General features: G+C 42.1%; 1 protein-coding gene across 2 annotated transcripts in view; it reads right to left on the bottom strand.

The window, feature by feature from the left end:
- The window catches only part of Prkg2 (protein kinase cGMP-dependent 2), a 102024-nt gene that overhangs the window by 12386 nt on the left and 75192 nt on the right, over positions 1 to 14446 (bottom strand). For both annotated transcript variants that reach the window (XM_087582359.1, NM_013012.2), the window contains 2 exon segments: positions 5189 to 5352; positions 1098 to 1220 (listed from right to left, as the gene is read on the bottom strand). In XM_087582359.1, the coding sequence (XP_087438485.1) occupies positions 1098 to 1220; positions 5189 to 5352 (287 nt within the window).

Here is a 14446-nt window from a genome sequence, read left to right as displayed (position 1 = left end):
ATCAGCTCTTCCCACGAGCTGTGGCTACACCGTGAATAAATGTTAGCCTGCAAACCTAGCTGCAAACTCTGCTAGGAAACCTGGGAAGTGTGTTAGGGTTTCTCTATGCCTAAGCTGCAATCTTAGAAGTGGGTAGGCTTTCCTAGTTGCAATTCCCAAACCAGGTTTGATGTTCTAGATTTGCTGATGTTAAATCCTTCAAAAATGTCTTCAAAGGTGGGGCAGGGGCACAGCAGTTTGAACAAACGAAACAAAGCTCTGGGAGACTCCAATGTTTCCCAGAAAAATGATGTTTTCAATAGTGAGCCGAAGGCTGACTTTAAAAGAAGATTGGAAGAGTACATTTTCTTTTTTTTTTTTTTTTCTTTTTTTTTCCGGAGCTGGGGACCGAACCCAGGGCCTTGCACTTGCTAGGCAAGCGCTCTACCACTGAGCTAAATCCCCAACCCCAAAAGTACATTTTCTTAAAGACAATTAAGGGGCTGGAGTGATAGCTCAGTGGGTCAGAACACTGACTGTTCTTCCAGAGGACTCAAGTTCAAGTCCCACCACCCATAGAGCAGCTCACAGCTGTCTCTAATGCCAGCCCAGGAGGACACAGCACCCTCCTTTGTCTTCTATGGAATGCACATGGTAGATAGAGATACAAGCAAGCAAAATACCCATAAACACGAAATAAAAATAAATAAAAATCTTTTCTTGAAAGCTGTTAAAAAAATGAAAAGGAATGAAGAATACTGTGGAGCTAGAGACGTGGCTCAGCTCTGGTTAAGGGAATTTGCTGCTCTTCCAGAGGGACTGTCCTGGTCCTCAGCACCCACATGACAGCTCACAACCGTTAATAGCTCCAATTCCAGCTGCGATGACATCACCTGGCCTCCAAAGGCACCAGGCACGCACCCGTGCACATACATACATGCAAACATTTTTCAAAAAATATTTTTTAACTTAAAACACTTTCTTCAATTACAGCAGCAACACAAGATGTTCAAGTCGTGGACACACAAAAGCTAACTGTGAAGCATTCACTCACTGCACAGGTAGCGGAAGCCTTCACACTTCCTCCACAGAGAGGTGTCGCCCACGGTCATTCTTACCTGCAAAGCCTCCGGATCAAATCCTCGGGTCGCCTTGTTATCTTTCTAGGAAAATCCATTTTCTCGATCCCTTTGAGAATCAAATTGTAGGTCATCATTTGGTCTATCCCAGAAAAGGGAGGGCTGGAAAAGACACAAAATAAAACATACTTCAGCGACAGTCTAGGAGGCTTCTGGGACAGACTACTCTTTTCCTACTTCTCTTTCCACTCTGTTCTGTCCTCCAATCACCTCCTCCCTTCTTAGTTACTTTACAACAAATTGTGGTGCATTGTGGAGAAGCCTTCAGGGAATTTCCTCCAAGCTCATCACTTGAATGATAGGCATAGGTAATGTCAAGCAGTCATAAGCCCTAAAAAAGAAGGTAAAAGGAGAAGGGGGGTGGAGGTGGATGTGATTTCCATCTCTCTGTGTGTGTGTGTGTGTGTGTGTGTGTGTGTGTGTGTGTGTGTGTGTGTGTGTAAGAAGGTGAGTAGGAGGGGCTGGGGATTTAGCTCAGTGGTAGAGCGCTTACCTAGGAAGTGCAAGGCCCTGGGTTCGGTCCCCAGCTCCGGAAAAAAAAAAAAAAAAAGGTGAGTAGGAAAAGCCTCCCCTCTAAGCTGACAAAGGAGAAGTCTCAGAGGACAGAGGGAGCAGATGGGACACAGAGTTGCCTTGTTTGTGGTCACTGAGTTCTGAGACAGGAAGTATGTGGCAGGAGTGGACAGGAGTGGGCAGTGTAAATGGCAAAATGAGTAAGCTTCTAGGAGCCTGAAGGATTACAGCAGCGTCCTGTGTATCCCATGGGCTACAGTAAGGGGCTGGGCACGGATCTGAGTCAGTGGTAGAACTTAGAGTCACTCCGGTCTTCTGTTTTGTAATAAAAAAAAATAAAATCTACTACGGGATGAAGCTGGCAGGCTGACTGTGGGAAGCAGTGCTGGAGGTAGTGAAATAGACATGGCTCTACCTAGTCCGTGGGCTGTACTAATTATGTCCCTTGGTCCGATTTATACGTTGGAGCCATACTCTTGAAGTGACGGCACATGGGATTTTATAAAGCTAATTAGGTTGAGGGTGCGGCCATCTGTGAGTAGGATTGGTGAGCTTCTGAGACAGGATGCTGGCTGTCCAGCTCTTTCCTGGTGAGGATGCCATAAGAGCTCTACGACTAAAAGGGAGCCCTCATTAGAGCTCCCAAACGGTAAGAAACAAATGAGCTCTAAAAAAGCCACCAGTTTGTAGAATTTCGTTGTATAGCCTGGGCTAAGACTAATGATGACTCTAACAGGATGTGCTGACGTAGTGAATGGGGTGGGGGAAGCGAGAAAAGGAAACCACGAATGATGCTTGCCTACAGTGCCCGAGATTAGAACCGTTTTCTCTAAGACGGACAAACTAGGGAAGAGGTGAGTGTTGTAATATGGGTCCGGGTTATCCCGCAGAATAGAGACGTAGTGGAACTTTTGGGGAATGAGGCCAGAAGAAGGGCCACTGGAGAGATGACCTTGACTGGAATATTGGGGTGCTCGTCTTTTCCTCCTTGTGTCCTGGCCACCATATAGTGACAGACCTCCTTTGCCACACACTCCTGTCATGCTATACCATGTTCTCAAATCTACAGGCTCAGTGAGACTGAAATGCGGAACCAGAGTAAATCTTTTCTTACTCGTAAGTGACCTTGCGTTAGTGACACAGCAATGGAAAGTTGGCTGACTCAGTGGTGGTGCAGCTTGTTACAGGGGAAAGGGTCACGGCTATGTCCCAGAGCCACAAGGAACTGACAGGCAGGCCATTAGGTTTATGAGCCCAGCATGGAGGAAAAACACTAAGGAAGTATGACTTGGGCCATCTTGTAAGGTTTATGGCTGCAGGACTTGAGGGTATGACCCAATGAGTGTCAATTGGAAAAGAGGCCAAGGTCTGACCGGTCCAATGTGAAACTCTCAGGAAAATGAGAAAACTCAGAAATGAATACAGAGAAGGAGCTGTCACCGGAGGATGAGGAGGGAGAAGGGGGCCCTGTTAAGCACCCAAGAGAAGAATACTTGAGAGAATGTCCTGCCGGGTAAAGAGTGTGTGAGATGTGGCCAGCGAAGCAGGTAGCATGGCAATTCATATATCGCCTGGATTTCTAAGACAGTTTTGTGTCTTAGAAGTTTTAAGTTTGGAAAATTACATGCGATCTCACTACTCGGTTGTCTATGCCCTGTGCTGCTTGGAAACCAACCATACTCACCTTTGGCACAATAAAATAAAATAAGAAAGACTTAAAGCAAAGGAAATGCACCGCGTTTACAGCGACCTATGCCGCCCCTGTGAAGAGAATGAAGCTGGAGGGAAAGCCATTGGTTCGGGATCTTCGCCACACACAGAGGCAGGCATACGACTTAGGCTTGCAGCTGGGTTGTTATTTCCACAGTGTTCTTTCCCTGACATCCCGAGACACTGGATCAGGACACTAAACACGGACTTGTCTTCTGCCCTGAAGATGTCTAGCAAACTGCCTTCCTAACTTCTTTATGATGGTTTGAGGCCCCCTTAGCAATTCCAAGCCTCTGTGCTTTCTCTTCCTTTGTTATTTCCCCAATATATTTTGCTACTTTGCACGGCACATTTCCCAGATGACGAGGATTTTCCAGAAGCTCCAAGAACCCCCAGGCCGGTACCTCTCCCCTAGAAACCTCTAAGATGAGCAAAAAGAAATATTGGAAACAGCACAGGGTCCTCCACACCTTAGACGATTTGTCCTTCTCAACGACTGCCTGGAAAATTCCATTCCTCCACCTAAATCTCAAAGGATGAGTATTTGAACACAGCTATAGGTAATGAATAGTGGTCCAGATAAGGTACAGATTTTCACATCTGTTTCCCCAGTGTGTGTGGACAGAGGTGCGATCCACGGGTGTTTTAACATTTTTTTATTGAATATTGAGACTTGCAGCACTTTGAACAGTTAAGAACACTGCTCACTGGTAGACTGCGTCTTTAGAACGTGTAAAGCCCTAGTTAGGTCCTTACTGTTGCACAAAAAGAAGAAAGTTCGAGAAGATTCTATGAAATGTCTTTTTCACATGCATGTTGATGTTTATTTCCACACTAATGGGTTCATCTCAGCAGCAATTACACAATTCCTAGTGCGAATGTCTCTGGCACTAATGACGTCGAACACAGTTGGCTATAAAGGGTCATAAAGCACGCGTGTGTCATGGAAAAGTACGTCACAGACAGAGTCAGGAGACCTGGAATCAAGTTACTGATCTCAGGCAGTTAGCTTTGTGACCTAGTTGTCTAGCTTGTAAATTTTAAATCATAAAATAATCAGAAATAATAAAAATTCCTACCTTATCTTTCTCACGGGTGTTAGAAAACTAAACTAGGTTATGCGTATATGTGCTTGGTAGCAGTGGAATGTTTTACGAATGTGGACTTTCTTGTATTGCATGTGTACATGTGTTATGTGTATTTGTGGATGATCACGCACACTGTACTGTGTTGAATATTTGGGGATGCAGAGTCCGTAACCCCAGCTTTTTAATCTCTTGGCAAATGACAAGTCACTCCTAACTGCTGAAACCCATGCTGTGCCTTGGTTCTGTCCATTAGCACCCTGTAAGGAGTTGTCAGGTGATTTAAATTTTAAATTCAGCATCCTAGCTTTCTCCTTAGCATTCCTGGTTAAGGACATCTGGGGAAGATGGCAGCTAAATTTAGTTTGACTGATCAATGAGTTTTACTGAACTAGGAAAACAGCTTTCATCATTTGTTTAAAAAGAAAGACATTCTAACAAATCCCAAAGTTTTCATTGTTTCTATTTCTGGATTATGAAACTTTCTCACACTGAATGTGTTTCTGTAACAATGAAACTTGCCACTTTGGGTAAACCATAAGAACTCTATTCTCCTCTGCCTTGGCTTTCTGATTCCGTTCTGTTTTAAACTTCCTATTCAAGCCCTGTGTTTGAAGCAATATGAAAAGGAAAAAAGCAACATTCTTAAAAATATCTTCAGATAGGTAGATTTCATATTGTGTATTTTTTATCATTAGTGAATTATTTTTCTCTGAAGATGAAGCAGAATGAGACTGGACTAAGACGCTGGTTCACACTTACTTGCCCGTTAGAAGCTCATAGACCAAAATCCCCAGGGACCAGAAATCCACACTGAAGTCATGTCCTTTGTTAAGAATGACCTCGGGGGCCACATACTCTGGAGTCCCACAGAATGTCCACGTTTTCTGCCCAGAGCCAATCTTCTTAGCGAATCCAAAGTCAACCTAAGGCAGAATATCAAAGAAAACTGAGGATGTTATAAAACTTAGCTGCTTCTAAGTTTCTGCTAATTTGTATGAGCTTTATTACAAGCCCAAACTTTGCTTCAAAACATAACACACACACACACACACACACACACACACACACACACACACACACACACACAGTAGATCCTGTGTTAATCAAGTTGTTGGGAAAGGTTCCATTATATGTACCACATTACTCTTGAAGACAATTCAACTTCATTCTTAGGCTTCCAGCAAACAGGACTAAAGCCTATTTTAATTCAGTGGCTTATCTGATGGACTGAAGAAGGGTGGGGGAAATAATAGAAACAGTTATCTGTAAAACTCCTCCAAGGATTAAAATAATAGCAAAGTTGAGAGTTTGGGAAAGAGCTCATTGCTAAGAAGAGGGTAAGACCTCTGCCTGTTCTAAAGATGCAGTGTTCATAGCATGTACCAACTATTTCTGCATCCCACGGCACAGCCCCAGCATCTTTGCCTAGTCCGCTTTGATCTCCAAACACTTCTGATCCCCACTAGCGAGGAGGGTGGTAGATTATTAACTTACATGTTCTGAAAAAAGTAGTCAGCACCCACTCTAGCTTAGATTTTTGCTTCATGCTTATCATATGAAGCTGACCATGAGAAGCTCAGAGTACTGGGCCAACTTATGCACACAAAGTCCACACAACATCCTCTGATACACAACAGGGAAGAAAGTACAAACTCATAGTGAGAAGAAAAAGCTAACATCCTAGAATGTTTGGGAGGTAGGGCTGGGAGAATGTGGGTACCACGGGGAGGTAACACTCCAGGTTGTCCCTGACTCAGGTTAGGAACTCTCCTGTAGTAAGGAGTCAAGGGTTCCCATTTTAGTCTCTCATTTTTCCAAGCTTTTAATCAATGAACTCTGTAGAACAGATGAGAGAGAGAGAGAGAGGAAGAAGAAGAGGAAGAGGAAGAGGAGGAAGAGGAGGAGGAGAAAGAGGAGGAGGAGAAAGAGGAGGAAGAGAAAGAGGAAGAAGAAGAAGGAAGAAGAGGAGGAAGAGGAGGAGGAAGAGGAGGAGGCGGCCAGGGATTCAGCAGCCTGTTGCTGAATGAGGTAGTGTGTGTAACTGAAATCCAGTCCTGTGGATTGGCTCACCTCTTCACACAGGGAAGTGAGTTAATCATCTCTAATGTGCACTATTTGCATTTTAACCTTCTTTACCTCCCTCAGGTAACAGGCATAGACATTGTTTCTGGGCTCACCATACCCATTTCAATAGCTTTGTTGCACATGGGTAATTTCAATAACATATCAATGATCCAAAACAGAGAAAGCAAATATCAGAATGAGACCCCCACATTGACAAGCAAGAGCCACGAACCATCTAACTCATTTGCCTGTTCAAAGAGTCATGTTTAAAGCATCCATTTTCCGTTAAAGAAGTCCTTAGAAACTCTCCCTTTTTTCTGAGACTCGTACTCACCACAGAAGTAGAAAAAATTTCGTTAGCGAAAGAAAGAAAGGATTGCAAATGACACGACTCAAAATGGGCTTTTTCTGTTTGCCTTTATCTACGAAGCATGACTCACGAAAATTAAATCTGAGAGGTGACTGGGAATATTATAAAATTAAAGTCTGCAACCAGCTGAGATGAGAACAGCTACATATTCCTCAGAGAAAGAAGCAATAATGAAAGTCCTGACTAATTTTATAAGGAAATTTAAGAGGTGAGAAAGTGGCGAATACAGCTGCAATTGTATATATGCCCACACAAAACGCTGTACTTAGTTGGGTTATAACAGCTTCTAGACTGTTTTTTAATTGCATTTTATTTCCCTTTTAAGAATTACTAGAAGCTCATTGGCTGTTTAGGAGAGCTATTCTAATTTTTAAAATAATACATTTTAATTTGAATTGCCAGTATGGTGTTGCAATGTTTGTATATTGGCTCAACAAACCGGTAATAATTATATTAACACTCCAAGATTTATAAAATTGTACCCCTTTCTTTATCTACTCGGTTCATACCAACTTTGATCTGATACATTTGGCCAAAATACCCTGGCATTCAGAGCTACCCAAAGTTGTGTCACTAATGCAGAAGAATCCAGATTTTCTATGTTAAGTTCTGTGCGTTTTCTATAAGAAGCAAGCTGCCCCACCCCCACCCCACCTCAGTACCAGGGCTGCACCAAGGAGACCGCACACTCCTCTGGGCAGCAGGGAGGAAGTTCAACTTTCCTTTATTCAGAGGCACTCGGTGAAGACCATCCTCTACCAGGTACCAGGACACACACAGCTTTAGCTCTTAAGTTTGTATCAAAAAGAAAAGAAAAGCGACGATCATGGAAACATATCATAATGATGATATATTGTCACGTGACAAGACATTCTGTGGAGAAGCAAACAGAAGATTTCTGTGCAGAGAACAAGATGGATTCACCATACTTAGGAGGGCCAGGAAAACACAGTTCATGAGGTACACTTGAGCAGATTTGAACAGGTATCTGAATGGAATAAGAGGAGTTCGATCAATATGTGAGAGAGAGGGTCCGGCCAGGAGGGAGGGAGAGACAGCACCAAGGCTTGAGAGGCAAATGCTGGTAGGCAGTTCAAATCCTGCCAAGGTCAACGTGACTCTACTGTCATCCATGGAGGAAGGGGAGGCAGAAAGTACACACAGGTCTGCATGGGTTTGAAAACCATGAAAAGACTTTTGGAAGAAAGGGTACGATTTATGTCCTCAAGAGATCATGGGAAGAAAAAGGTTGGGATCCTCTCCCTTTGTTTTCAAACTCTGCAAGACCAAAACCTAGACTTTTAGGGATCTCTAGAAAAGCTATGCACAGTTTTTTCAAAAAAAAAACTGTCTGAATTAAATTTCCACCACTAAGGATGGATGGGATTGAGCTGAGAGGTTTCAAACATATTTATGGTGGCTGAAATAAACTAGAAGGATTTGAGATACTTCCAAACCTGGAGCTGTGGCTGTGTCATTCAGAAAAAGAAAAATTAGCACGGGACTTCTCAGAACTGGCATCCATTAACAATGACCTTCCTTCTCTCACAAGTTTCTCTTTGGGTTAGCAACATTTCTCAGATATTGTTTCAGTCACACAGAAATGGGCACAAAGTGACTAGCCTAATTAAGACAGATGACTCACGGAGACGTAACATTCCAGAAAAGTATTTATGTGGCATGTTTAGGGCACCGTCTTTACCTCGGGCTAGATGAGGTAAAATGGAATCTCTGTCTTTCTGCCAACTCCTGCAATTGATTTAACATCCTCCTCTAATGGACAGCAATGGTGCTTTCCCCTAAGAGACAGGAAGAGAGGCTGAGGTACAAGTAGAGAAGCCTTTTATGAAATTTGACTTCTCCATGGGGCGGAGAGATTCACAGAAACGGAGCGCTGACTTGGGCAAGAGAAGGGGAAAGACTTGATTCACAAGGCTGAATTAGGAAAATACGTTGAGACTCATCTCCTTGTATCATCTCCTCGAAGGTTACCCTGAATCATGGGCCTACGTCTCTCTCCTTCCACGTTCTTTACTACTGAACATACCTCAGAATCACATGCCTTTGGATAGCAAAGGTCAGTCAAGGCAGAAGATATTTTTGAAGGAGAGGTAGCTGCATGGGCTCTGCTTATTGATGGGACAAGCTTGGTCCCACCAGCAAATAAGGTAGTCATGCTGTGTCAGCAGAAAATGGTTGGAGCCCAGTGAATATTTTCATATTTTACATGAGGAAATTCTTGATACATAAAAAAATAGGACACAAATGCAAGAGAATCAGAGGCCCCCCGTGCACCACCAGTTCAGTAACAAGAAGAGAACTGAGATAGAAACCCTTACCCGTGTGTTCTTGCCCATTGCCAAGCGACCACCCAAGCTTACACACACATACCTATCAATTGGCCCCGTTCATTTCTAACTTTACCACACATTTGATATCGCAAATACAATACTGCCTCTAGTTTTTTAATTTTTAGATCAGCATTATCATACCTATTTTGGATAACATGATTTTTTTTCATTCAAGCCGATAGTGGTGCATTTGTACAATCAAGTCTATTTACATTGTAACACCATTTAATTGACAATTAATTACTCTCTGTGAGGATGAAGTTCCAACTTGAACTTCCTCTGCTGAAGTATTCTAGCTATGATCAGCACACATAACTGAGGCTACAACTTCTTCTTACCTTGGTTTCCTTATGTGGCCTCATAAATACTTTGGCTATTCTGAGTGCTTGGGTATCCTGACATAAATTTCTAGCATCAGCTTGCCAAGCAAGAATCATAAAAGCTCTGGTGGAAATTTTATTAGAAGGATATCAGACTGTAGATCAGCTGACAGAGTACCTCAAGGAAGAGAAGTCTTCCTGTATTTAAACATGACGCATCTGTCTGAGTCGGGGTAAGTAATGCTGGCTAGTATAAAAATAGATTCAGGAAGACATTAAGTTTCAACTATACATTAATTAATTCTTACTCACATAATGGCTTTTCCTGGGACGTAAAAGGATCTTGAAGCCATGATTCAGGGACACAGATTTCAATTTTAAGGCTCTGCCAACTCTAGTTGTCTGTCTTTGTTGACAAGTCAGAAAGAGTACGGACTTCATAAGACGTCTGTAAGCCAGAACTTAGTGGTGTGCACAGCATGGCTGTGATTGCACAAGCTACAACTATGTCACTTGGTCACAATGACCCAGAAAGAGGGCTGAGAAATTGTGTAGTTCTGCCCAGAAGAGGGCATGAACCACCCCATCTATTAGTTTTGCTCTTTTAAATGTCTTTCTATAAAACTTTGCAAGTTTCTCAGTAAAGCTGTGAACACTTTACCACACTCAGTCCTAGGTACACTGTTTCATTTTGCAAGTGGCATTTGTGTCCCCATTGACTCTCTTTCTGGTTATTTTAAAGTACGCTGTGTACCAAGACGCCCTGCAACCATACTGCAAGCCCTCCATTGAACTGTAAAGACTGCTTTTATAAAATCTGGATTCTTCTATAAAGAATCAATCAATCTGATAAATTTTGTTGCGACTTTTCAGTGTGTCTTTTAAATATATTTACATCTTACTGCATTAGGTAGAATGTCCAGTAATGATTTTAAAACTTTTTTATTTTTTTCACACAATGTACTTTGATTATATCCTTTCCACACAGGAAACCCCCCCCCCAACTCTTCCCAGATTTTCCCAAATTCCCTACTTCTTGGGCTTCATATTCTGTCTGTCTGTCTGTCCACAGCAGGACAGTTTTTGCAAATGAGGAACCACCCAGTGTTAACAAGTCATCATTCCCAAATGTCCCCTCTTTATATTAGGGTTCATAATTGATGTATATTTTGTAGGCTTGAAAATATATATAATCATGTGTGTCTCATTATATACAGCACTGAGTAATTTTACTATCCCAAACTATCCAGACTTATGCCTCTCCCATATCCTACATCTTAGCCGCTACTAATCTTTCCACTGTCTCCAATAATTTTCCTTTTTACAAAATGTCTTACACTTGAAGTAACACAGCATGAAGCATTTCAAGCAGGGCTTTACTTTCCTTGCTAACAGCATTTAAAGTTACAGCAAGGCCTCTCATGAGTTAAGAACTCATTTGATTCTAGAGTTGAATAGTTTTCCATAAAAAAAAAATCCAGGTTAAACTGGTTTTACCATAGTTTATTCCCAGTTTAGCACTACGATAAACCCATAAACCCACTAGTGATATCTTAGTTGCTCTGAGATTCAGCAATTATGGTAAAGCTATAAACATTTATGTCCAGGTCCTTAGGTGATCATAGTTTCTATCGCTCTTCAGTAGGTACAGAGAATATAATTGTGTGATTGGTCCATGTGTGTCCAGTTTGTTAAGAAACTAACCTATCTGTCAAGGGAGCGGTACCATTCACACTCTCCAGTACTGAATGAGAATTCCAAACCACCCACATTCTTCAGTGCTTGGGGTCCTCCATGTTCTACACTTTAGCCACCATACCATGCATGTGGTGGCGGTGTGCTGATTTAGTGTCTAACTCCCCAATGATCTATAGCTTCATATTTCCCATATGCCTCTTTCCCATCTGTAATTTTCTGTGGTAAGCTGTCCATAGACGTCATTAGTCTATCTTTAATCAAGTTGTTTGCAATTTTGTTTTAAGTATTTTTGTACATTTTTTTTTGCAATGAGCCCTTATCTGATATATCTCTTAAAAATGTTTTTCTCTGGACTTTGGCCTCGCTTTAATTTCAGTGAAGTCTAGCTTACCGATTATTTCTCTCATAGATCATAGCCCTTCATATGTGTTTACGAAGGCTTCACCATTCTCAAGGCCATCCAGATGTTACGCTATGTTATTTTCAGGGGCCCTATGATTTATTATGCAATGCTTATCTCTGTGATTGACTTTTACCTAGTTCTTATGCAGGATGTGGGTTCGATGTGTGGGTTACTTGGGGTGGGTCTTAGGTGGACCATAACTACAGCGTCATTTTTTTTAAACAACTGTCTTTGTTTATGGATCACCTTTGCTCTCCTTATTTATGTTTTATTTCTCCTAACAGTTGGAAGACAACGTCTTCTCAAGAATTTGCTCATTTAATCTAAGCTCTCGACCCCATGGGCTATTGACAGAATTTGTTTATCGCCATCTCCATATCCATGCAATAATATCATTTTGTAATATTCTTTTGAGAAACTAATTTGTGAGTCTCCTCTTCTTTCCCTTAATGTTTAATCTTGGGATTTATTGATTTTTTTAAATCACATCAAAGCATCAGTCTTTGAAATGATTAGCTTTTCCTCTAGGAATTTTCTGTTTTCAATTGCAAGATCACCGGTTATTTTCAATTATCTTCCAGTCTAAAGAACGTGAGGTTTTGCTTCTGTTTTGGTATGGTATTCCCTCAGTCGGGAATGTGTATGGTTGATTTTTTGATCCTTCTCCTTTTTAATATGGCATTCAATGCTTTATGTCTCTCTATCAACGGTGCTTTGGGGAGCATTATACAGCTTACGATAGCTTGGGTTTTCATGCTTATTTGAATCAGAATATTTTAAAACACAATTATGAGACCTCTTTATTGACCCATTGTGGTGGCTAGTGTTGTCAATGACACAGAATTTGGAATCACCTGAGATATGGGCCTCTGGGCAAGCATGTGGGGATTGTCTTGGTTGCATTAACTGTTGTGGTAAGGCCTGTATCTTGTGAACAGCACCACTCCCTGATTGGGATCATGGACAACATCAGTGGAGAAGGGAATTCTGTGGCAGCATGCGTTTATTGACTTCTGCTTCCTGGTTGTGGTTCTGATATGATCATCTGTTTTGAGTTCTTTTGTCTTGGCTTCCCCACTATAACTCACTGAAGCCTAAAAACTGTGATCCAGGGTAAAACTTTCTCCTTTAAGTTGCTTTCATAAGAGAATTTTACCACACCAACAGGAAAACAAAACAAAACAAAAACAAAAACAAAACAAAGATACCTAAATGATGTGTGTAAGTGTGCTTGCACCAAATGAGTTTGTCTTTCTGCTACCGGTTACCCGTTCAATGCCGTGTGGTTGTGAGCACACATTATCACCATGTGGTTGTGAACACACACTACCACTGCCTTCACACACTCAGTTAACACAGTGCCATTCACAGGCATAATGAGAGCACCCCCTGACTCTTCTTTCCCGTCCTTGTAACTATCCTTGTCGCCATCCCATTTCCCTCACGTGCTCCACCCTGTGCATCTGTGTGGACCTATAGCTGACTTTTGCCCATGCTGCTTCCAGCACGGCTTCTGTCCCCTTTGTCCTCTCCCTTCTCATCTCAGTCTCCTCCGGTTAGGAAACACCCTTCAGTTCCACAGCCCGTGACTAGGTCTGCTTTTGGGTTGATTGGTTGGTTGGTTGGTTGGTTGGTTGGTTTGCCTGTTTTACAGTATCTGCTCTCTTGGACTTTTAAAATTTCTTCAGATAATCCTCAAATCCAGAGATCCTTATGTCAGCCTTACCTAGTCTGCTAACAGTCTCATAACAGCTACTTTTATTATTTATCTATTTTTTGTCGTTTTTTTTTCCCTTTAGGATTAATATCTTTACTTACATTACCCGTCTGTTCTTATAAGGTACCTGGATTGTCCCTTAAACCCTTCAGTATGTTAACTGTGGCTGTGTTAAATTCTGACAATTCTTGCCTAGTTCTGAGGCAGGCTCTGCCTCTTCAACTTACCATTTTGTCCTTTAATCACCTCATATCATATCCATATGTACCGTATAATATGTACCGGAGAGCCAGCTATGGAGAGCATCGCCAAAGGAGCGACTATGAATGGTCCTGGGTGATAGTTCCAAGGAGAAAGAGTCTCCTCGATGCCTCTGCAGTTAGGCCCTGGTTCTTTAGTGAACCAAGTTTCTGCCATGTGAACTTAGCAAATATTTCCCTGACTTCTTCCCCCTTAGGCGAGGCAGAATAGCTTGAGTGGGGTTGGAGTTGGTACCCTTCTCTTCTCGCAGGTCAGTTTGGCTCTGATAATAGCCTATCAGGCTAGGCCCTGGCTCTGAGTTTCTCCCGAGGCATTCCTCATCAGGGAGAATAAAGTGCACTGTCTCATTTCAAAACAGCCCCTCTCTTACACTCCTTGAAAGAAGCCTAAGGAAATCTGTTCTGTTTGCTGAGAAAAATCAGCCAAGCTCAGTAGGACAAAGCCATGAAGTGTGAGTACCCACGAAGGTTTCCAGCCCCGAGGCTTCTGCTCCTGCTCCTGCACACTGTGACCTCCGTGATCCTTCTCAAGCTCAGAAACACGTGCCTTGTCACCTCTGTCTTACAGATCCCAGAAGGGATGCTGACTGTCGTGTCTGACCTGCTCCTTACAAGAGAGGGGTAACTTCCAAGTTCTTTACACACAGAACCAGAAAACGAAAGGCTCTTTCTATGAAACATCTCAGGTTAAACTGTGTTTACAATCCACAAATATATCTAACCTGGTATGGTATCTGTAATGAATTTGTGATTTGTTTTAATGATCAGTTGCTAATATTTTAATGTATGCACTAGGTTCATGAATGAGAGGGAATGTCAATTTGGCTTTTAAAG

This window comes from Rattus norvegicus, chromosome 14 (genome assembly GCF_021556685.1).
Source record: "Rattus norvegicus strain SHRSP/BbbUtx chromosome 14, alternate assembly SHRSP_T2T, whole genome shotgun sequence".
Taxonomy (NCBI): Eukaryota; Metazoa; Chordata; class Mammalia; order Rodentia; family Muridae; genus Rattus; species Rattus norvegicus.
This window is presented reverse-complemented; position numbering and strand designations above follow the sequence as displayed.